This window comes from Xenopus laevis, chromosome 8L (genome assembly GCF_017654675.1).
Source record: "Xenopus laevis strain J_2021 chromosome 8L, Xenopus_laevis_v10.1, whole genome shotgun sequence".
NCBI classification, from domain to species: domain Eukaryota; kingdom Metazoa; phylum Chordata; class Amphibia; order Anura; family Pipidae; genus Xenopus; species Xenopus laevis.
The window spans coordinates 71,461,803-71,486,878 of NC_054385.1; the positions used below are offsets into that span (position 1 = coordinate 71,461,803).

The window sequence follows — 25,076 nt, forward strand, 5'->3', positions numbered from 1 at the left end:
GGTGCAGCCAGGCACGGCTCCCTCGCAGAGACACAGGCCAGGAGGGAGAGAGGAGGGGGTGGGGAGGAGGAGGGAGGGATGAGGGGGGGCGCTGAGATGTTGTTACCTGGAAGATGGCTGCTGTTCCAACAGCCACATCATGATGCCCAGAAAAAATGGAGAAAGAGAGGAAAAGAGAGATAAGCAATTCTGCCAAGATTTCCATCTAAGCAACAAATAGGAGCAGAGGATCCAGGAGACATCCCTTTCTGGGGGAACCATCCCTTGTTGGGGAACCATCCCTTCCTGGGGGAGCCAGCCCTTCCTGAATCCCCAATCAGCTATGGACAGAGAGTGAGTTGTGCATTTTCTTCTTATAGCCCCATGCCCCCAGCCTACCTAGCAGACAATGGTTGTAGGGATGACAGTAGCCATACATCTGCTTCTCATTTTCCTTCCCAATAAATGCAATGCACAGATGTAGCCATTAATCCCAGCAGCACCCCCTGCCCATCTGCATGTCTGCTCTTGCTGCTGCCCAAAGACAAGCCATTGCCTGTATTGTGCATGAAGTGTGTCAGGCGGCCATTCATTGCATGCCACCGAAGCCTCCTCTCCATTCATGTCGTCCCTTTTTTGTTTCGTGTCCCCGTCCAAGGTGGGGGAAAGGGAAGGGGCAGATATTTGTGAATCAATCCTATTTGCATCTGGGTTCATTCATAAAAAAGGGACTGTGATGAGTTTGAGGAACCATGAAAGCTGCTCCCTCCCCCCACCCCCTCCTCCCCTCCTACTTGGTGTGTGTGTGTGAGTGTGAGTGTGTGTGTCTATCTCTGCTGCAGATGTGCCAGGGAAATGTACACAGCCTCCCAAGCAAAGAGCTGCCCATTCAGGCCACAGAGACGAGATACAAACCCTTGCAAGTGACAGCCCTTTGGGCTTGCTAGTCACACTGTTACCTACTGTTTATTAGGGAAAAGGACAAAGAAACCCCTCGTCACGTGACTAGCCATTCACAAAAAAAAAATCTCCTTCATTCAGAGATGCTTCATGCTCCTTTCCAAGGGGCTTCTCGGTCCCAACTGTGAGGATGGCAGTGCTGTGCTGCCTTCATTTCACCCTGGAATAGATGCTCAGCTTAGTGCTGCCTGGGGGAAGGGACATTTGATGCTTGTGCAAAGCCAGATTTCTTTTTCTTTTTTATAACCTTTTTCATTGCACTTGAACAGAATGGATAACCTATGTAAAATACTGTGTATTCTTTGCATGTCCACGTTATCTTATTCTTATGTCCAGCTGATCAGAATTATGGAGCTCTCTCCACAAATCACATTGGCTCAGACTAGAGATCCTCTAGTGCTGATATAGCTCAGCTGCTGCAGAACACCTTTGGGGGTACAGCCAGCACGGTGGTAATTGCTGCTTGACATTAGAGAGCTGCGCTAGCCAAGAGTTTCTGCAGTAGCTGCAAAATTTACTGTAATGCATACAGTTCTCATAAACCACCTTGTCATTTCATTCACACACCGGAGGGGAAATTTCAGATCTGGCATCCAGACCCCTTATTTTCCACAATGGCTGGATTTGTTATTTTATAAATTGGCAATGAGTTCAGCTAAAACCAAAGTGCTTTATTCATTCTTCTTTCCTTCATTTAGATATCAAGAGGATGGAAAACTATTTTTTACATGTAAATAATTATTATTGCTTGTGTTTTTACCTTTATTTATTTATTTACATTTATATACTGTGTACTATTTTCTTCGAAAACATTTCTCAGACCTTAAGTGCCATATAATAAGCTCCAACATAGCAAGCAGGTGGTCCGATTTTTTATTTTTAATTATTCGTTACTGTCACTCTTTGCTTAACATTTTTCATTTCTATTTATTTAGCATTACTTGGAATACATACAGTGCACTTTATATAAGAATCTTGTCCGTGACTGAGCCTGTCTGTTGTAATGTTAGGGTTGCCACCTTTTTCCTTTTTTCCCTATTTATAACATTGTTAGCAAGCATCATTTTTACTGGCCATGCAGCAAACGCATGTAATGTGCAATCAGGTGATCTAGCTTAGGGATGTGATCTAGATGAAGGATTCGGTTTGGAATTCTGCCAGGATTCGGCATTTTTAGGCAGGATACGGCCGAATCCTTGTGCATGGCCAAACCAAATCCGAATCCTTATTTGCATATGTAAATTAGGCATGGCTAGGGAATGACGTGACATTTTGACACAAAACAAGGAAGTGAAAAACATTTTTCCCACCTTTTCCTTTCCCGTCCCTAATTTACATATGCAAATTAGGATTCGTATTCGGTTTGGTATTCACTGAATCTTTCACAAAGGATTCGGGGATTCGACCGAATCCCAAAAACTGGATTCAGTGCATCTCTAATCTAGTTACCTCGACTGATACCCAGCACTGGTTTATCTTGATCTTCATTATTGGCAGTTAGGAGACCATGGGTTGTGCATCTTCCAAACACTTTTTCAGTTAAATTTTTTCAGATTGTTCCCCCAGAAATAAAGATTTTTTTCAATTACTTTCCATTTTTTATTTTTTACTGTTTTTTCAAAATCTAAGTTTAGTTCCTGTTTGAGTCTGTCAGCTCAGTAATTCAGGAGCCGATTCTGAACTGTTACAGTTTTGCAACATTTAGTTGATACATTTTTCAGCAGCATCTCTGGAGTATTAGCAACTATTGTATCAATTCTAACAGCTGTCTGTAATGAAAGTCAAGGGATTCTGCTCAGCAGGGACAAAGATAAGAAATGTATCAACTAAATGTACCAATTTACAATACATACAATTTAGAACAGTTTACAAGGTCGACGACCCCCTTCCCAGAGCTGCTTTTGAAGATGTAAAATGACACTTTACACTTCAATATTAGGAAAAGGGTCACACATAGAAAATAGAAAGTAATTGGAAAAATTCTTTATTTCTTGTGAACAATCTGAAACTAACTGAACTGAAAAAAGTGTTGGAAGGTGAACAACACCTTTACGTTAGTTATAAACACAGCACTTTCACAGTCTGTATGTTATCAGTCAATCTGGTGGTCATGTATGCAGATGTTTAGTTGTCTAGTTAGGCCTGTTTCAACTTTAATGCCTGAACAGCAGTGCATCAATGAGCACCTCCAGGGGCAGTCTGTCCAAACGGAGATTCATGCCTATGCCTTTCCTCAGCACTTATATAAATTAGAAACAGATTCTCTAGGTGGTTCTAACCACATTAAAATGAGAGTTATCAGCGGTCCAAAAAGCTTTTCTGAAATGCTGGCTTATGTGTGAGGTATCGTATCATTGTAAAGTGCCCTTATGGCAGAGGATCCATTATCTGGAACCCCATTATTCAGAAAACTCTGGATCACAGGAAGGTCATCTCCCATATTTTAAGCAACTTACTCTAATTGTTATAATTATTTTTTTTTTTTTGTAATAATAAAACAGTGCATTGTACATGATCCTAACTAAGCTGCCTTAATCCGTATTGGTAGCGAAACAATCCTTTTGGGTTTATATAATACTTCGATTTTTTTTAGTAGATTTAAGATATGGAAATCAAAATTACGGAAACATTCCTTATCCAGAAAACCTTTGGTCCTTGGCACTCTGGATAATAGATTCCATATCTGTAAATGATTATGAAGAAAGATTTGATGAGTGGTGCCACAGCTCCCTATCACATCTACTTGGATTGTCAAATAGGACCACACTGGCTGATCACTCAGTTAAATTAAGATTTGGCTTGTACATAGATGCATTATGTAAATTGGATAGAAGCCCAGCAGTCTATGAGGCCGTGACCCCTCATAACCAGGGGCGCTTCACCATTAAGGCGAGATGAAAATACTCACCTCCGACAGCTGCACTGTATAAGTTCCCAGGGACAAAATTCTGCTCCTTGTGACTTTAAGAGCCTAATTTTCATGTTTTAAATCTGAAATTCTGGTCTTCTAGTGCAATTGCACTCTCTTCACTAGCAATTTGCTCCCCTGGACCCCCTCCTATGCAGGAAAGGTAAGCACTGGGGGCGAGAGTGAGCTGCCTCAAGTGGCTCCTGCTATCGAGTGGGTCCCTAACCTTTTTTTTACCTGTGAGCAATATTAATGTAAAAAGAGTTGGAGAGCAACATAAGCATGAAAAATGATTCTGGGTGGTGCAAAATAATTGCTGTGATTGGCCATTTGGTAGCCCCTATGTGGACTGGCAGCCTACAGGAGGCTCTGTTTGGCAGTAAACCTGGTTTTTATACACGTCCGTTTTCAAATGTGCTTGGATTAAAAGTGCCCAATTTTGTAAAGTTTTGGTGGTTGTGCTACAATAAAGAAATCTTGAGGGATATGTAAGTGTGGAAGAAACAGAAATATCTAAAATGTTCATATGAAAAAATATTTGTTTTAAATTAGGTTCCCAAATGTATAAATATAAAACAGGGTGAATTCAAATACCTATTAAACCCAGGCAAGGTGCATATATAAATAGGTTCAACAGCTAATTCATAGCCTGCATTAGTGGAGGTGTCCACATGTACTTTGAATTACATAAATTATAATAAATTATAAAACAGGGTGCTCTCAAGGTGGTATATGTAAAATGTTGGCACATTTCGGTGCAAGATTGTATTGATGAGCCAAAATATATTTTATTGCCTTGCTCACCAATTGCATGCATGCAATACTCTAACTCATGAACCTAATACTCATATTAAATGACCTGTTTAGGTTTCTGAGGCACCCTGTCCCACTGATTCCCCCTTATGATTTCATATCTAAAGAAGCAATACAGGGTATAGGATCTGTTATCCAGAATGCTTGAAACCTGAGGTTTTCCATAAAAAAGCTCTTGTCATAAATTAGATCACCCCTTCAGGGGCACTGCAGCAATGAGGCAAGTTGAGAAACTTGTCTCAGACAGCAGTGCCCCACTATTTACCAGGGGTGGCAAAAATTCAGCTACTAGTAACTTTAAAGGGATACATTCATTGGAAAACATGTTTTTTTTCAAATTGCATCACTTAATAGTGATGATCCAGCAGAATTCTGCACTGAAATCCGTTTCTCAAAATAACAAACAGATTTTTTTATATATATTTTAAAATCTGACATGGGGCTAGACATATTGTCAATTTCCCAGGTGCCCCTAGTCATGTGACTTGTGCTTTGATAAACTTCAGTCACTCTTTACTGCTGTACTGCAAGTTGAAGTGATATCACCCCCCCCTCAGCAGCCTAACAACAGAACAATGGGAAGGTAACCATATAGCAGCTCCCTAACACAAGTTAACAGCTGCCTGGTAAATCTAAGAACAGTACGCAATAGTTAAACCCAAGTCCAACTGTGACTCCTTTAGTTACATTACATTACAAGTAGGAGAAACTACAGCCTGTCGGAAAGCAGTTCCATCCTAAAGTGCTGGCTTTTTCTGAAAGGACATGACCAGGCAAAATGACCTGAGATGGCTGCCTACACACCAATATTACAACTAAAAAAATTCACTTGCTAGTTCAGGAATTAAATTTTATATTGTAGAGTGAATTATTTGCAGTGTAAACGGTGTAATTTAAAAATAAAAACTACAACATAAAAATCATGACAGAATCCCTTTAAGAGCGAATTTCCATTTATTAAACCGGAAATTGTGCTCTCTGCTAGCATCCTGGACCCTTCTGCCGACATTCTGGACCCCCCTTAATGCCCCCTGACGCAAAAAGGTGAGTGTGCGGGGGTGGGGCAGTAGCAAGCTTCCTCAGGCCAGGATCGCACCTGCACCCCTACTTTAAGCCTTCTAAAAACATGAAATAAAGCCAGCAGGATTGTTTTGTACTCAATATGGATTTGTGCAGCCTAGTTACCATCAAGTACAGGGTACTGTTTTATTATTATTACAGAGATGCAGAATGAGATTAAAAATAATTAGAATGATTTGATTAAAATGGAGTCTATTGGAGATGGCTTTCCTGCAATTTAGCGCTTTCTGGATAACAGATTTCCTCATAAGGGATCCCATAAGTTTTAAATAGTAGAAATCAGCACCCCTAAAGTCCTGTTAGCTACAAACTAAGCAAAATGGGAGCCATTTCTGGAGCCGTCAGTTGAACAATTTGAGTGAACAATTTGTGTTCCAAGAGGGTTGCAGTTTGCCACTCAGCTGGACATTGACAAAAGAACTCAGGAGAAGTCATCAGTAAGGTTCCCTTGTTCTCACCAGAGGCTACAGAAAAAATCAATGCACGAAGGCAAATGCCATGTTTGCCATATTTGCCATGTTTTAAAGGGCAAGTCAACTCCAAAATAAAAATTAGCCTAATAAAAGAAAACATAATTCTAAGCAACTTTTCAATAAACATTTATTAAATATCTCAGTGCTTTTAAAGTTATTTGTAAAACAATTGTTATTGAAAGCAGCATTTGCCTAATTCCTGGTTAATTTCTAAACAGTGTTGCAAACGCAGTTCCCTCAGCTGCCTTGTCTTACATTGTATCAACAGTCTGAGCCACCAGGGCAGAGAATAGAAAGGAACAGACAAACACTGCTTTAAATAGCATTACATATACAAATCACCTAAAAAACATAGAAAATTCACAACAAATGCATAGTGCAAAGTTTCTGAGAATTATGTTTCTAGGCAAAAAAACTATTGTTTGGGCTGACAGTCCCTTTGAAGAGGAGCACCACAACATTTGTATACTTTATATTAGAGTCTGCAAATTATAAAACCACCATTTAAAACCACAGTGCGCATTTTTAGATGGCGGCAGGACACAGGCTAGCAAATATGCCGAGCTAAGCTAATTAGTACTACCACCAGAAGTGTTGCAACATGTAGCAGCAACATGACATGTTGCAATGTTGTGTGGATGATTCCAAATTCACCTGATTGAAATTCACTTGTAAAACAGTCTACTTTTTAGTGCTGGCATTTTTACACTGCAGAGAAGGGGAAAATTATAAAGGGGTGGGGTGAAATATAAACTCCATGCAGCTAAGGGCTGCAACATTATGGCACTAATGTAAAACTACATAATAATAATTTTGTACTTATTCTAACCCATACACTTCTCTGCACACACATTTTATAAAGGAGTGCATAAAGTTAAAGGGCACACAGCCAAATGATATTTGAGGGACCTTTGCATGCCACAAGTGTGTATTTAGCATTAAAACTCCTGGTGCTTTGAGTCCCTCAAAACATAAAAAAGCTAGGGAGATGCAAGGGGATGCCCATATGCTGCCCCATACCTCGCCTGTATGCAGTGCTTTAAGTGTCACTTAAAGGAACAGTAAGTTTTTTAAAGTAGTGAAAATATCATGTAGTGTTGGCCTGCACTGGTAAAACTGATCTGTTTGCTTCAGAAACACTTCTATAGTTCATATAAACAAGCTGCTGAGTAGCAATGGCGGAATTTGAAAAAAGGCTATATGGCACAGGTTAAATAGTGGCAGATAACACCGTTATGCTCTACAGAGCTTATCTGCTATCTGCGGTGTAACTTAAGCCATTTCTCCTTTGAGTGGCTGCCCCCATTGGTCCTTTAATTCTGGAAATGTAAAGAGATGCATCTGTGGCACTATTAGTGAATTCCAGGAGGCAAGGTACAGAGAGCAAAAAACATCTAGCTTTATGCCTAGCCCCTCCCCAGAATAGTTTATTATGATGAAGTAAGTAAGAAGTTTTACAGTGGGGTTGCAGTAAATGCAGGCAAAGATTAATGCACAGGCTCCCCTAGGGACCCAGTGTTATCTAGCTTTTTTCAATTATTTTTTCTGTTTTCTTTTCTTTTAATATTTATTTTTATCTGCGCTGCTGGGTCTGGTTGTACGCACCTGCTGGGATTTGTGCAGATCCAGCGACATCACTGGTGCATGCCAAATCCGGGATAGAGAGCGTGGGAGCATGTGTGCCTGGTTCTGTTAACATCTGGACCCAGCAGTAGCCTAGAAAGGTGGTCTGTATGGATGTAGCCTAGGGGCTCCACATGTCATTACTCCACCACTAATGTGATCTAATTGGATTTGCCCAAACTTTTGATACAGTACTGCATAAGCTACTCCTTTCTGAGGTCTGTTGGTGTTAGTAATTCTGTCTGTACATGGATTGGAAACTGGCTACATCATTGTGTACTGAGGGTGGTTGTCAGTTCATGGTGTAGGGTTTTTAGTGGAGTGCCCCAGGTTTCTGTATTGGGTCCAATTTATTTAATTTGTTCATTAATGACTTAGGGTAGGGTATTGCATCTGTGTTTGCAGACACAAAACTACATAGAACATTTCATTCCAGGATCAGCAGGATCTGGTCACGCTGACAATCTGGGCCACTAAGCCACAGATGATATTCAGTGTTGATAGAAGTAGGGATGTAGCGAACGTCGGAAAAAAAGTTCGCGAACATATTCGCGAACTTGCGCAAAAATGCGAGCGGTTCGCGAACGGTTCGCGAACCCCATAGACTTCAATGGGAAGGCGAACTTTAACATCTAGAAAAGACATTTCTGGCCAGAAAAATGATTTTAAAGTTGTTTAAAGGGTGCAACGACCTGGACAGTGGCATGCCAGAGGGGGATCAAGGGCAAAAATGTATCTGAAAAATCTGCCTGTGTGTGCTTGGAAGAGATAGTGTAGGGGGAGAGCTGTTAGTGATTTCAGGGACACCAGTCCCACTCCCCAACACTGCTAGACTAATAGCACTGGGCTCTTATAGTAGTAGTAGTAGTAGTAGTAGTAGTAGTAGTAGTAGTAGTAAAACAACAAAAAAATAAATAAAAGCAGTCCTTACAAGGACTACTGTTATTGCAGCAGTCAGCAGATGAGATCTGAAGCAGGACAGCTGCCCACTGCAGCTACATACAGAGCACTGCAGTAGAAGGTAGATTACTAGCCAGCAAAGCTACCTAAGCTTAAATGTCCCTCAAACCCCTGCAGACTTCTGTCCCTACAATAACAGAGCAGTATCAAAACGATTACTAGCCAGCAAACTTTCAACTGTCCCTGAAATCACTAACAGGCAGCAGCTCTCTCCCTACACTATCTCTTCAGCACACACAGGCAGAGTGAAAAAACGCTGCAGGGCTTCGGTTTTATAGGGAAGGGGAGTGGTCCAGGGGAGAGCTTCCTGATTGGCTGCCATGTACCTGCTGGTCTGGGGTGAGAGGGCAAAAAAAAGCGCCAACAATGGCGAACCCAAAATGGCGAACGTCGCGCGACGTTCGCGAACTTCCGGCGAGCGCGAACACCCGATGTTCGCGCGAACAAGTTCGCCGGCGAACAGTTCGCGACATCTCTAGATAGAAGTAAGGTTATGCACCTGGGATGTAACCGTATGCAAGCCAACTAGAGGGACCTAGGGACACATGAATTTATTAAACAAATGCAGCACAGACCAGCAAGTAGTGATGAGTGAACTCAGGTTGCTTTTTTCATATAAGACTTTTCAAAACTGCAAAATATTGCCAAAATGCATTGGAATCAATGGGAAGGGAAAATGGCATTGCATTTAAGGGATTTTTAGCACGCCAATAGCACGTACATCACCTTAAATTGTTAGAAAAGCTCAACTGCTCCTCACAGAAAAAAAGCTATATTAAAAGGAGTATAGATTCACGGGAGATGGAAGTAATTCTTCCCTTTTACAAAGTGCTGGTAAGCTTTATCTTGAATATGCAGTGTAATTTTTGGTCTCTGCTCAAACTGGAGTTCAAAGAAGGGTAACTAAAGCTGGCCATAGATGTTGAGATTTTTAAAAGATCAGATCCTGATCGTGAGACCAATATCTTCTCAGAACGATCGTACGATCGTACGAATTTACCATCAACTAAAAAGACCAATTTGGCAGGAAAACAAAGGGGAGCTGCCTGCTTGGCCCTGCAAACATAGAGAGATTGCACTGGGGCCGACAAAGATTTTTTGACCTAGCCGATCAATTTCCCGACAGATGTCGGCCGAAAAATCGTAAGATTTACGATCGTTCAAATACCACTAACCGCACGATAATTTCGAAGGATTGGTCGGACTTCCCTAAAATCGGTCGTTCGGCAAGAAGAATCGTCGCGTCTATGGGGACCTTTAGCTGAGAGAGTACAGAAGGTCTCAGTTATGAAGAAAGGTTGATCAGGTTGGGGATGATTACCATGTAGAAGAGGTACTTAGAGAATATATGATAATTATGTATAAATATATAAGGATATAAAGGATTCATTATTCAAATATGTCACCATCAGAGGCGTTTCAGGGCTGCTGCTGCCTCAGGTGCCGATGCCGCCCCCCTACCTGCTCTGCAATTTCAACTTTTAGCATCAGAGCGTGTCCAGGGGGCGCATCGCTAGTGGAGTGAGCGCTATTTGCCACCACTGGAAACTGGCGCTCCATGCTGCCTGAGGCAAGATTCTCACCTTGCCTCATGGCTGGAGCAGCTCTGGTTACCATCTTAGAGTCAGGAAGATATTTTTCCCCCTCTGAGGCAAATTAGAGAGGCGTCAGAAGTGATTATTCGGCCTTCCTCTTGATCTAGCACAGTGCTGTCCAACTTCTGTGGTACAGAAGGAGGACTTTTTCTGGTCTCCATGGTGGAGGGATGATAATGGAAGTCAGTGTTCACCACTCCCCCTTTTATTCACACCCATTTTAAACCACACTGGTGTTACTACAAGAACTTTTAAAACCATATTCACGTTAATGGTGGTAGCACACCAAAAAATCCATATGCCTTCTCCTCCCCTGTGGATAACACAGCAACCTCCAGCACATGATTAAACACCTGAAGGTCCCCTAACAACTATTTCTGAATGCTAATAAACTCCCAGAACAAACCCTACCAGGCTCACTTCCCACATGTAGCGTAGGGAAGGCAGAGTATGACACACACAGGGTGCATAGGGTAGGCAGAGTATTACACACACAGGCTGCATAGGGCAGGCAGAGTATGGCACACACAAGGAGCATAGGACAGGCAGAGTATTACACACAGGGAGCACAGGGCAGGCAGAGTATATCACACACAGGAAGCATAGGGCAGGCAGAGTATGGCATACACAGGAAGCATAGGGCAGGCAGAGTATGGCACACACAGCGAGCGTAAGGAAGGCAGAGTATGAAGCTTGTACAAGGTAAGCAGTTACAGCAGGCAGACATGTGGGGGCCACACAAGGGGTGGGGGGTCGCATTTGGCCCATGGGCCGCCAGTTGGACAGCACTAATCTAGCAGTTAAGCCAGATTCATGTGTGAGGTGTGTCTTTTTTGCCCTACATTTGTACAGTATGTTACTATGAGATGAAGAGTGGAGCAGAATGGTGTTTGCAACAGAATTATGATAAATTTTATTTCCACACCAAACAACAAGCCTCTCTAGCACAATTGTTGCTCAAATGTTCCACTAATTATGTACCAACCATGTGGCAGCAGCTGTGATATGTTGACACAATGTGAATAAGCCAGTAGTGAACAACAGGGAGATTGTTCCTTCGCTCTGCCGATGCTAGAATAAGTTTGCCGTTGCCTCAATCCTCCATAAAGGGTTACCGCAATCCCATATTAGTCCATAAAATAGTAGTTGGAGGAGAGCACTCATAGAAGCAGATACTGCTAAAACATTTTATTATTGACTACAAATCACACAACATGTTTCGGGCATGGCCCTTTCTCAAGTGTGAGAAAGGGCCATGCACGAAACATGTCGTGTGTTTTAGCAGTATCTGCTTCTATGAGTGCTCTCCTGTAACTACTATTTTATGGAATAAGCCAGTAGTGTTGTAGCTTAGAGGAGATATGTGCTACTATTGTCTGGACAGTGCTCCGCTAAAGTTGTACTGCTAAGTACCTCAGTAAAGGTTTGCCAAGATAAATCAGACAATGTAGGGGTATGCTGAACTGTTCAACTTGTTTCCTGTATAGGGTAGTCACCTGGATAGTAAAAATTATACTTGACACCAATGTTATTAATAGGGAACAAAGTATAGGAAGGTCAGTATTTTGGGGTGGCAACCCCATCCATGTACAGGGACAGTTATTTGATACTAATAGCCTAATTATATTAAAAGGTAGGGATCATTTATGAGCTCAACTGAAGTTTTTGACAATGCAGAGTATCTGTGGATGCACATTCCATGAATGGTGTCAGTTTGTGCAATGCTCATCACAACTATCTTGCACAATCCCCACAGCACTTTGTAAATGAGCCCTGATTTCATCCAAAGGAGTTTATGAAGGGCATGGGGACATATTAATCATAGCAAGCCTTTGAAGGTCGGGGTTCACTGGTCAGCCCTGATTTAGGGTAATTTGCAATAGTAGAAATTGTTCCTTTTCTGTTATAACTATAGCAATGAGAATACTTTTACTATTGTATCTTGTTTTCATAAGCATCGGCATGGAAATGCTTGTGGCATATATACAGACCACTAATATAGGCTTGGTGACTATGCATGCTAAAAAAAGATATATGGATTTGAAAAGGATTGTGTAAAGCTGGCAGAGGAAAAATTATTAGGTGACTTAGGCTTATGAAACAATTATATATTCTCAGCTGGTGGAGAAGCAGCAGAATCTTGTCAAGGAGCTTAACAAAAGGTTGCCATTAATATTAATCAAAGGAGGAGCCTGGGTCTGGATGCTTCTCTGACACAGCTGGAAAACACTTCCCATGTGCCACGAGCCTTACCAATATGAATGCACCATGAGGCTTATGTGACACATAATGGATTCTCTGCCACCGGATAAATATCCATGACCACTTCAATCAGGGCTGGATTTGTATTTCAGGACCCTCTAGGCAGCCCAAGCCCTACTCTCTGTCTCACCCCTCCTTGGCACTCAGGTCACTGGCTTTGCATGCTCTAGGAAAGTAGGTAAACAATTTCATGTGACCTTCAAAAATAGTATAATGGATTTTGTGGTCTTCAAATGTAACACAAACTTTTCATAGTTTTGAAGTAGAGAAGATCTTAAACAATAGGCCCTGCTGGCCTCTAGTCATGGCTAAGGATAGCAGCCATGACTCCTTCATAAGAAGAATAGCAGTGCTTGTCACTCACTTACATGCCAGTAAACACATTGGTTGTAATTTAGATCTGGTATAAAAGTTTAATAGACAGAAGAACCAAAATCTTAATCTTAATTAATTTCCAGTGAAAAATGAAACACTTTATTACTGGATTTGATAGCAACTCAAATGTGGAGGGTGCAGTGCCACTGTTTGGTTAAGATTTGGGACCCAGGTCTTGGACTACTGAGGGAAGCATGAATTCTGCTTCATATCACAGAATTCTACAGGAAAGTAAGTGGTTGCCTGCCCTATATGTGGTCTGTAGAGAAATGTAATAATCCCAACTATAAAAATAGTATTATTGTAGAATAAAGTGACTGAGTTTTCTAGCCTTTATTGACACTGCCCTACTTTTTGGGTAGTTGTGAAACCATTTTTGAAACATTTTAAGTGCAATTTGAATTTCTGAGAAGTTGGATTCTAGAAAATAATGATGACAAATGTTTGTGCCCCATGTCAATATTACTGTCATGGTCAATGTTATTGATTCTGTCTACCATGTTTATAACGTAGGAAATTACTGGACATAAATATTCTACTGCTGAATTGCTTTGTTATAACTGGTGCTTTATTACTTACAAAATTTCACAAAAGGTGGCATTTTATGAGTTTTCTGCACTCAGTAGTGTGGCATAACATCATCAGTGGGCCAATCCTGGGGTTTTCAGTATAAACTAGTTGTACTGTGATTTTAATAAATACACTTATATTTGCCAGTGAACAATTTCACTTTCAAGGAGCTTCTTTCATTCTCAGTGGCAAATATGTTCACATTTGAAGCCCTCAGGGCTATATGTAAAATTGTCAGAAAATGGAAACATTTATAAATGGTCTTATAAGATCCATCAAGGCAATGTTCTCTGTATTTGAGTTCCTTGAGAAAAAGAGAGATAATAGATCTTAACAGAAGAAATCGTCAGCACCCTTCCTCATGATGGCCTCTGGGCACTTATTCTCCTCACTGTCAGCTGGGAGAGTCCTATGATAGAAACCTTTCTCTGTATACATGGTCTATGTGCTGTTTCAAAATGTACAAATCTACAGGCTAACATTACACTATCCAGCGGTTACTGTTTACATTCATTCCAATGTATAGTTCATGTTTTTGTGGAACATATTATTTGGAGGATGGTAATCATTTGTTGCTGTGCTTCTGGCAGAATCTGATAATTATATTGCTTGATTTTGTCACTTTATAGAATCTGGTCACAGTGTCTTTAAAGATAGCATATGAAAAACTGTTTTGGTTATTCTTACTTTGTGTCATTTTGACATCCCACCGCGGTATAAAATAGCAAGTAGTAATAATAGGCTTATTTCTATTAAAAAGGAAACACTAATACTTATGCTCAGAGTTCCCCAAAATCCAACTATGCATTATGGGAGGACCGATTTATCTCCTATCGCTTCAGTGGCATAGTTGCTTTACCCCACAGGTGCTGTGCTTGTATGAATAAACATATTTTCTAGACTATTTAAGGTAGTGTACTTAATCTATGCTGTCCCTCTATACTGGCTGGTAATTTGACTATGTAGGCTGGAAGCAGTCTGGCATTAAAGGGGACCCGTCACCCAAAAAAATTATTCCAAATCCTATTTTATCATGTTAGTCAAGCAAAATGAACTTTAATTACACTGAATAAATTATTTGATCTTGTTTCCATCAGTCTGTGAACTCATAATTATAGCAAGCTGGTAGGAGCCATTTTGTGCACACTGTTATTAAAGTGGACCTGTCACCCAGACATAAAAAGCTGTATAATAAAAGTCCTTTTCAAATTAATCATGAAATCCAAATAATTTTTTTATTAAAGTGTTCATAGCTGTTGTAAGCTCATTTAAAAATCTCAGCTGTCAATCAAATATTGCCTGCACCTCCTCTATGCCTTAGGCATAAGGGCGGGACAGGCAACTACTTTCACTTTCCATTCAGCATTTTCTAGAAGTCACTGCTCTTCCCACATTCCCCCAGTTCTGATCAATCAGTTCAAGATTCTGAGATGATGCAAGGCTTGCCTTAATAACAGTGTCCACAAAATGGCTCCTGCCTGCTTGTTATAATTATGAATTCCCAGACTGAAGGAAACAAGATTCAAATAATTTTTATAGTGTAATTAAAGTTCATTTTGCTTGACTAACGTGATAATAGAATTTGGAATAATCTTTTGGGGTGTCGGGTCTCCTTTAAGGCAAGCCTTGTATCAGCTCAGAATCTTGTTTGTGCACCAGAATGGGGGACCCAATGTCCATCCCCATGCACTGGCTACACAATTAAATGTTAAAGAGAACTATGCTTAAGGCATAGAGGAGGGGCAAGCAATATTTGATTGACAGCTGCCATTTTTAAACGAGTTTACAACAGCTATGAATGCTTTTATAAAAAAAAGAATTTGTATTTCATGTTTAATTTGAAAATGACTTTTATTATACAGATTTTTATGTCTGGGTGACAGGTCCACTTTAAAGAGAGGTTAAAGAATGTTGGACTTTGCAAGGAATGAGAAAGATGAAATGTGGGAACAATGATAAAGGAAATCAGAAAAAAGTAGCCTTAAAAGCAGGAAGTCTTTCTGAAATGCAGCTTTATTGAAACAAAATTATTCTTTCAGATTTCCACTTTCTAATCTCACTTGACAGTTAATGATACTTTATTTCTCAGTGTCTGCATCTGTCCCTCCTGTACCCAGCAACTCTTCAGTATGCTCCTTTCTTGATCAGAAGATGCAACCTTGTACCTAACTTTGAATCCACTGATCAAGCTAGTGTCATCATTCCTTGCTTACACATCCCTTACGTCTGGTTTCTGCACATTATATTTTCATTAGATTGCTCTAATACAGTGCTTAACAAAAAACTGTTAATCAAGTGGAAAAAGCATTGCTCTATTTTAATTCTCTTTGACTTCTCAGTCATACAACACCTCCTTTAACATGCTTACAAGGCCATCTGCTCTCCTTTTACAAGTTGTGCTTTCTACATAAAAAAAGACAGATTTCTGGTTAAAATATGGAAATTTGTCTCTTGACTTTAAGGCTACTGCCACACCAACATGATCTCTGGCCTGTGGATAAACACAGACCAAAAATCTACCCCTAAACTAACACTGTGACGGCACTCGTAGCTACTGGTTGGACCCGGGTGCAGATACATATAAGTATGCATTTTGGCACCAAAATATCCTGTGTGTAGCACTTCTGTCTCAGCAATGGATGCACACTAAACCTCAGACAGAATGTTCACAGTACAGTGGGAGTCGGCCCAAGCCAGCCATTCCCTTATTACCTGTCATAGAGCAGGAGGTAAGTAAAGAGCCCTGTTAGGAGACCAGAGGGGGCCACATATGTGCCAGTGACAAATTTTCATCAAAGTGAAACAGGTCAGATACAGTTCATCCTTTGATAAATATGCCTTTCAAAATCCCATAGAAATGAATGGAGAGTGGCGCAATTTCACTCTAGCGTTCTCTAACTTCACTCTTTGATAAATATACCCCATAGACTCCATTTTATGCAAATAATCCAAATTTTTAAAAATGGTTTCTTTTTTCTCTGTAATAATAAAACATTACCAGCCTATAATTATAATATATAATATATATTATAATGGCTGTAGCACAGGGAGAGATGACATCTTAATAAAGAACAAAATGAATTGTATTACTTGAAAATGTGCAACTACATAAATAATAAAAATTAAATAGACCCTGCCAGAAGGTACTCCTATATCAGACAGCAGCACAGTACTACCTGAGCCTAATGGTCAGAAGTTTTCCCTACATTCAGTAGAAACCTAGTGCTGTCTAACCATTTGGCACTATTAATATTAACTATTACTACTATTATTTATAAAGCACCAACATATTCCGTGGCGCTGTACAATAAATAGTTGTTTGCAATGAACATGTAGATTTACATACAAAGCACTATTATATGTTTCTGTGATTTATGTTTTTTTTTTTGCAGCTACATTGTGAGGGTCCGAGCAGTGGTGATGTGTAGGGACGATTCTAGTGGGGGCTGGGTTCCTATGGGAGGAGGCGGTCTCAGCCACGTCATGATTTGCAAAGTGCGGCGGCCAGAGACTTCCCACCAACGGGATTTCGTCATCCGTGGGGAAAGACTGAGGGATCAGACAGTAAGTACCAACAGCCTCTTCAGTGATGATTTTTCCCTGAAATAATTCATCTATACCCCAATTACTCATTTAAAAATATCCATTTGTTGTGTAAATATCCTTTTTCTCTATATGAATGAATATTAAGACTTATTTTTATCAGTGATGTTATGAAATTATTTGAAAAGATCAGGGACATTTTGATCTGTTTGCATATACATTATAATAAATGCAATCAGTATACTCCTTATATGAATCAATTAATACCAATGTGTTTTGGCTCATTTTTTATTTTATTCATGCAAATTCTCCAGGCAGAAAAGAAATGACACCCAGTACAGAATGTATTAGCTGTGCACCAGTCACATAGATACAAATGTGAAATTCTAATTTGATAAAACATTTCCTGCTTCCTTGCAACATGAACATACTGATGGCAAAGTGCCCCAGTAATGTCTTCTCTGGAGGCGTTTGCTGTTTGTAAATGTGGAATGATATATTATTTCATCCATATCTAAGCATTTGTGCCTAAACATATTGTAGTGCCTAGTTACATTAGCAGGTCTGGTCATAAAACCAAAAGTCGTCCCTTTGAATAAGTGCCTACATTTAGCAACAGGGTGAGTGTGTGCAGTCTACATTCTCAAAATAACCATTTAGCTTCAGTTTCCCTTTTACTAAAAAGGCGAGCGAGAGGCTCAACCCTGTTTATGAACCGTCTTAAATGTTCAATATCTTACAAATGAAGGACGGGGTTTAGAAGAGTATTTTAAATACATTACATTTTGTTGAAGAGGCTTAACATTTTTAGGAGTCTTTTAAAATTCACACTAACCCTAGTGCTAACCCTATGTTAATATTAGTGGAATAACAATATGAAGGTGTCTGATGTCTGTGAACCTTCTTTCGCTATAGACTATTCTGGAGTGCGTCTTGAAGAAGGGTTTGGTGTACAACAAGGCCAATCCAATCTTTCACCACTGGAGGGTAGAGGAGAGCAAGTTTGGTTTGACATTCCAGAGCCCAGCTGATGCAGTAACATTTGAAAGAAGTGTACAGACTGCCATGGAGGAACTGGAAGAAGGTAACGGATGTTTACATTTAGTTTCAACATTCTATTCTATAGACAAAAAAAATCTTTTTTAAGCATAGTAGATACACATCCATAAACATCATATTGTGTAGCAGGTTTCAGATCACCACCTCTAGCCTTATATTTCACTAGAACACGTGTCTACTTAGATATGATGAATAGGCATAGCCAGAAAGCTCATCTGTTATTTGTTTTTCCGAAAAACACTATAGCTAACTGTGCTCGAAAAGATCAACTTGTTTGGCAAGGTCACCAAAAAAAACAAAATGATTTTTACCTGATATGCCCACCCATGTGATGGACCAGATCATTTGGACCCTGAGTCAATGATCAAACTAGGGAGAAAACCAAATCAACAGGCCCATGTAGTCTTCACCCAATGGGAACACCTTCCCAATAGATATGTGGGCAGTGCTGTGTCAGATACCAATATGGGAGGCCATAGGCTTTACCCCATGGATTCCATCCCCTGACTTGCACTTTAAACAGCAAGTTAGGGAGTGTCAGGAGGCATAGCCCGCAATGACAATGTCCTTACCACTTGCCCTAGGACAGGACAATGCTGCTCCTCCTGATGCTGCTCTTTATACTGAGTACTGAGTGCTTGGTTTTTTGCTCTTGGTGCAGAAATCACAATTCCTTTGGGACTGAAAAATGACCCCCATCTTCTTTTTACCTCTAACCAGGTCCAGACTGGGATTCAAAATAGGCCCTGACATTTCAAATACACAGAGCTTAAAACAGCCCCAACCAACCCAATAAATAGTGATTAAGGAAAATTACAGCAACCCCCTGGCATTTGCCAGAATCCACAGATTGACATCATTGACGGGAGATCTGGGCCTGTCTTCAACCACACTATAATATTTGTGATATTAGATACCAGATTTATAGACACAGCCCCTGTGTTTTCTCATAGCTTATTGCTCTTCTTATTTTAGGATCCCTTTCACATTCATCATCCTCATCATCATCTTCCTCTACACCAGGAGAAGCAGAAGCTTTGGAAGATGCAATGCCTGTAAGTTTATAAAGTGACCCATCATTTAAGGCTACTTGCCAATTTACTGGCCATCTCAGTTAGGTAAGTGTACATTTTGGCCAGATCAGTTGAGATCGTGGCATCTTCCTAACATATTTGATGTGTCCCACCCTAAATTATTTTGAAATGCTTTAGATAGATAGATAGATAATAGTTACATAGGTAGATAGGAAGTTAGATAGATAGATAGATAGATGATAGATAGATAGATAGATAGATAGATAGATAGATAGATAGATAGATAGATCTTCTGTCATGTTCATGATTTGCTTTGTCTCAGCTACATACAGATAGCGAGTCCTCCTCTAACAGTCGAAAGGAGATGCTACCAAAACACATAACCATCGTTACTAGTGAGTCCTCATCCAGCTGCTATGTAAGATCCCCCATGTCTGAGGATTTTGGGTTCAGCACTGGTCCATCAGTCAGTCCTACAACACAGGTACAAATCACTTTATTCAACCTTGTATAGGTATATTTGGTATATACTTTATCACAAATGCTACAGACACTTTCAGTATAAATATGTTAGTTCATAGTCTGGATGTATACTATGCTAATATAATTTTATTGTACTGTGCTGTTATTGATGCGTGGCCTGACAACAAATACTAGTTGGGACTAATCATACACTCCTAAATATATATAGTTTGCAAGCAACAGATGCACTCCAGGGCTTCATAATGCTGTGAAAATAAAGAAAAAGTTTATTCTCAACGTTGACACTAAACTTTTTCTTTATTTTCACTGCATAATAAAGCCCTGTAGTGTGTCTGTTGCTGAGAAACTTTACTTATGAAATTCAAGATGGCACCCAGGCATATGCTGATCATGCATTAGAGTGCACCACATATGGGACTATATATACAGTTAGGCCCATAAATCTTTGGACAGAGACAACTTTTTTCTAATTTTGGTTCTGTACATTACCACAATGAATTTTAAATGAAATAACTCAGATGCAGTTGAACTGCAGACTTTCAGCTTTAGCTTTAATTGAGTGGGTTGAACAAAAAGATTGCATAAAAATGTGAGGAACTAAAGCCTTTTTTTAACACAATCGCTTCATTTAAGGGGCTCAAAAGATATTGGGCAAATTAAAAAACTGAAAATAAAATGTTCATTTCTAATACTTGGTTGAAACCCCTTTGCTGGCAATGACAGCCTGATGTCTTGAACTCATGGACATCACCAGATTCTGGGTTTCCTCCTTTTTAATGTCAGCCAGGCCTTTACTGCAGTGGCTTTCATTTGCTGTTTGTTTGTGGGCCTTTCTGTCCGAAGTTTAGTCTTCAATAAGTGAAATGCGTGCTCAATTGGCTTCAGATCAGGTGACTGACTTGGCCATTCAAGAATATTCCACTTCTTTGCTTTAATAAACTCCTGGGTTACTTTGGCTGTATGTTTTTGGTCATTATGAAACGCCTCCCAATCAATTTAACTGCATTTAGCTGGATTTGAGCAGACATAGCCTCTAAACACCTCAGAATTCATTCGGCTGCTTCTGTCCTGTGTCACATCATGGATAAACACTAGTGTCCCAGTGCCACTGGCAGCCATGCACGCCCAAGCCATCACACTGCCTCTGCCATGTTTTATAGATGATGTGGTATGCTTTGAATCAGGAGCTGTTCCACATCTTCGCCATACTTTTTTCTTGCCATCATTCTGATAGAGGTTGATCTTGGTTTCATCTGTCCAAAGAATGTTTTTCCAGAAATGTGCTGAATTTTTTTAGATATTTTTTAGTTCAATCTAGCCTTTATATTATTGATGCTTATGAGTGGCTTGCACCTTGCAGTGCACCCTCTGTATTTACTTTCATGCAGTCTTCTCTTTATGGTAGACTTGGATATCGATACGCCAAGCTATAGGAGAGTTTGGCATTTGTTTGGCAGCTGTGAGGGGGTTCTTCTTCACCATGGAAATGATTCTGCGTTCATCCACCACTGTTGTCTTCCAAGGACGTCCAGGTCTTTTTGCGTTACTGAGTTCACCAGTGCTTTCTTTCTATTTCAGGATGTACCAAACTGTAGATTTTGCCACTCCTAATAATATATAATATAATAATATTATATAATATATAATATAATAATATATATAGCAATTTCTCGGATGGGTTTTTCATGTTTTTGCAGCTTGAGGATGGCTTGTTTCACCTGCATGGAGAGCTCCTTTGACCACATGCTGTCTGTTCACAGCAAAATCTTCCACATACAAGCACCCCCCCCCCCCTCAAATCAACTCCAGGGCTTTTATCTGCTTCATTGATAGACATAACAAATGAATTGCCCACACCTGGCCATGAAATAGCTTGTCCAATTACGTTTGAGCCCCTGAAATGAAGTGATTGTGTTTAAAAAAAAGGCTTTAGTTCCTCACATTTTTATGCAATCTTTTTGTTCAACCCACTCAATTAAAGCTTAAAGTCTGCAGTTCAACTGCATCTGAGTTGTTTCATTTAAAATTCATTGTGGTAATGTACAGAACCAAAATTAAAGTTGTCTCTGTCCAAAGATTTATGGGGTTATACACATACTATAAATCAACTTTGACAAAGTTATAATATATATATAAACATAAAAATTATTCTCCTTCATGATTAGTATATATTTATATACACACATATATCTATATCTATATATATATATATATATATCTATATATATATATATATATATATATTTTTTTTTTAGTGACCTTTATTAAGATTATGTAAATTGACAAACACAAAGCATGTATCTAATACAGATTGTATAGGATACTAATGAGCCTGGAGACTGGACCACATCTGTAGTTGGGGGGTACACAGGCAGTGACCACTATGAGGGTAGTATAAAGTAGTTAGGTCCACTGAGGTTAATATTTCTAACATACCTAAAAGTTGGTAATCTTCTGTATCCTTTTAGTCCCAGCCACTACAGAGACTATCTTTCCACGATGAAGAAGAACTGGAAAGCATCAACCCATGCAAAGACCTTTGGGTATCAAAGGGTTATGAAGATTACCGTCGTGCAGCCTTGCAGAGGACTGAACAGCCGAAGTCTGATCTGAGAGTTCACTTTCAAAAAGCCAGTGGAAGTAAAGCTAAGGAAAGACACTTCCAAGGAGCCACAGAAACAGAATTAACAGAAAGTGAAGGGCCCCTGAAAGACCCTAGGGCCTCCCCTTCCTGTCGAATACATGGTACTCCTTCTCCTAAATCTAAGGAACATCCTAATGTCCTTGGAGAGGAGGACACAGCCACTGCCCGCTGTGTTTACTGCAGGGACGTGTTTACCAGTGAGGAGAATGGCAGGGGGCAGTGCCAGGATGCTCCTGACCCTATTGAGCGTTGTGTCTACCAACTGTCTTGTATGTGGTGCGCTGAAAGCCTTCTGTACCACTGCATGTCAGACTCTGAAGGTGAATATTCGGACCCTTGCTCCTGTGATCCAGGACACCCCCACTTTTGTGTACGTTGGGCTGCCCTGGTGGCCTTGTCTCTTGTAGTTCCCTGCATGTGCTGCTACTTCCCATTGCGGGCTTGCCATTGGTGTGGAGAACATTGTGGCTGTTGTGGGGGGAAGCATAAAGCAGTGCGATGAGAGGAGGAGAACTGGGAGGAAGGAGGAAAGTAAAATGTTCAACCTGTGGCATCTGAGGAGCCACTTTCTATTTACATGGCAGATTATGCATAAACCTTCAGGTGGTAGAAGTGGCCGCGGAAATACGTGTATTCTTTTGGAAGGGATGCGGTTGCTGAACCAATGGCCTACCAAAAATGGGAAAGGGAAATTTGTAAGTTAAACAACATTCCTTCAATGTGAGCAAATGCAGAATCTTTAATGTGAGAGAGTTATGTCCCACCTAGAACCCTACTGAGGTAAGGATAGTGATCTGGATCAGTAAGTGTTATTCAATACATACATCAAGTGAGAAATATTTTTCACCTGGTGGAAAAATTACAGGGTCCTATGTTATTTTATGGACTCTAAAATACTCACTAAAGTGTCTGTCATCTCACTAGCGTAAACCATAGATTCCATAAAATAGCATGGGATGGTCAAATGAGTTTTTCATAACTTAGAGCAGCATTCATTACTCTGGGCTGTCTGGCTGCTGCCGCTCTAAAAGAATTATGGTGGCTGTATTTCAGCAACAGGTGAAGACCTGAAGGACAAATATCTCTGTCTGTCGACCTTATCCCTTTGAGCTGGAAAACTTATGAAAAATACCAAATGTCAAGCTGCATACACTTTGCACATCAATGCATTTTTCATAAGCATTCTACTTAAAGATATGCACTGGCAATGCTGATGTAGGAGAAAACCAGGTCACTTCCAATTCCAGGAGAACGTTGCTAGAATGAAATATATGAGGTTACATTTCTTTAAATGTTCTTATGCTTGTGCAACAAAAATGTAACCGCTTTTTATTGCACTGATTGGATTCCATACTGGATCCCCCATGAATAGGATACACATAATAAATTATTTCTCTATTGTGTTTAGCACTCAAAAGGATAAGTTATGTTCTAAGCAAGAGTGTTTCCCCTTTTACACTCTTTTTCATGATTCAGAGTATAACTACTATTTATTTTGTTTTATGTTAACACGTAAAGGACATTATCCGGAGCTTGTAAAATCTTAGAATGTTTTCAGTCAGTCTGGCTCTCACAGAATCCCAGATGTCTGACTATCAAGTTTCCAGGCCTAGCCCCAAGGGATCCCCAGTAATATTACATACACCAATGATTCTTATTAGCACAATATCGGTCATGAAAGTGAGAAGTTTAGAATCGATCCTTACAGAATAAAATGAATAATGTAGATAGGTTTGAATATATATAGGTTCAAATATTTCCAGAGATACCACTCTATAGATTCTCGAGATATATGATAAATTTGGTCCCGTCTTTGAGAAAATAGAACATTGGTTATTCTATATTTAATTGCACCATTGTATACTGATAAATACCAGGCTCTTAAACCTAACAGTGTGTTCGCTGATTGAAAATAACATGGTGTTTCATTCCTAAACACTGGAGATAAATATATATATATTAAAAACGGATGATTATCTAACTTAACCTTAACTGTTGTCCTACTACACTCTGTGAAGGGCAGTTATTAAAATACAGTATTTTTCTTTTTATTTAAGATTTGAGGCTGAACTACAGCTCTTACAGTCTTACAACAGGTGGTTATGAGAAGATATTCCTGCTTATATTTTTCAATTTTTGTTATGTGTTGGCACAGTTTTACATGACAAGGACCATCATAGGGAAGTGGGGTTTCAGAACAGGTGGAAAAACTAGATGCTGCATTTAAATGTGTGGGACAACAATCTATTTAGAAGAAATTTGATATTTAGAACAGCCTTGCAATTCATGGTGATGCTTGTGGCCTGACGGAAAAAAACTTCCATTTACTGGCACTGTCTCTTAATTAATGAAATAACTTCCTTACAGGTACTGCACCCTAATGACTTTAGATGGTTACTCTAATGGTTGCATTGCTTCCAAATAGTTTTTTTATTGGAAGGTACTATCCCCTAATGGGTTAGGATCGGCTTTAATATGGTGCTGCTGGCTCCTAATGAGTTGTGTTGACGGTCCATTTGGTGCTAAGGTCTCCTAATGGTTGAGATGATTCGATTTGGGATCAATATCTCTTAATACTTTTCACTTGGTGCTACTGTCTCTATGCAAGTGAGGCAACAATCCATTTAGTGTTAAGGGGCTTACTTACAAAAGTATTGTAAAGGGTAAACTATCAGTACAAATTGAAAAGATTATTTTATTTAACAGAGCAGCATT

General features: G+C 39.8%; 1 protein-coding gene across 1 annotated transcript; it reads left to right on the forward strand.

Moving 5' to 3' along the window:
* The first annotated feature begins 65 nt into the window (after positions 1 to 65).
* On the forward strand, positions 66 to 23,764 carry spred3.L (sprouty related, EVH1 domain containing 3 L homeolog). The gene is made up of 6 exons (XM_018230276.2): positions 66 to 333; positions 16,991 to 17,162; positions 18,057 to 18,225; positions 19,176 to 19,255; positions 19,557 to 19,718; positions 22,186 to 23,764. The coding sequence occupies exons 1-6, from the start codon at positions 323 to 325 to the stop codon at positions 22,861 to 22,863; spliced, it is 1,272 nt and encodes a 423-aa protein (XP_018085765.1). The 5' UTR covers positions 66 to 322; the 3' UTR covers positions 22,864 to 23,764.
* Positions 23,765 to 25,076: the final 1,312 nt, after the last annotated feature.

Bases quoted from the DNA above. Each gene is read 5' to 3' on its own strand.
- spred3.L (XM_018230276.2), top strand. The intron at 17,163-18,056 runs GTAAGTACCAAC...CTTTCGCTATAG, and splicing joins AAAGACTGAGGGATCAGACA to ACTATTCTGGAGTGCGTCTT. The intron at 19,719-22,185 runs GTACAAATCACT...GTATCCTTTTAG, and splicing joins CAGTCAGTCCTACAACACAG to TCCCAGCCACTACAGAGACT.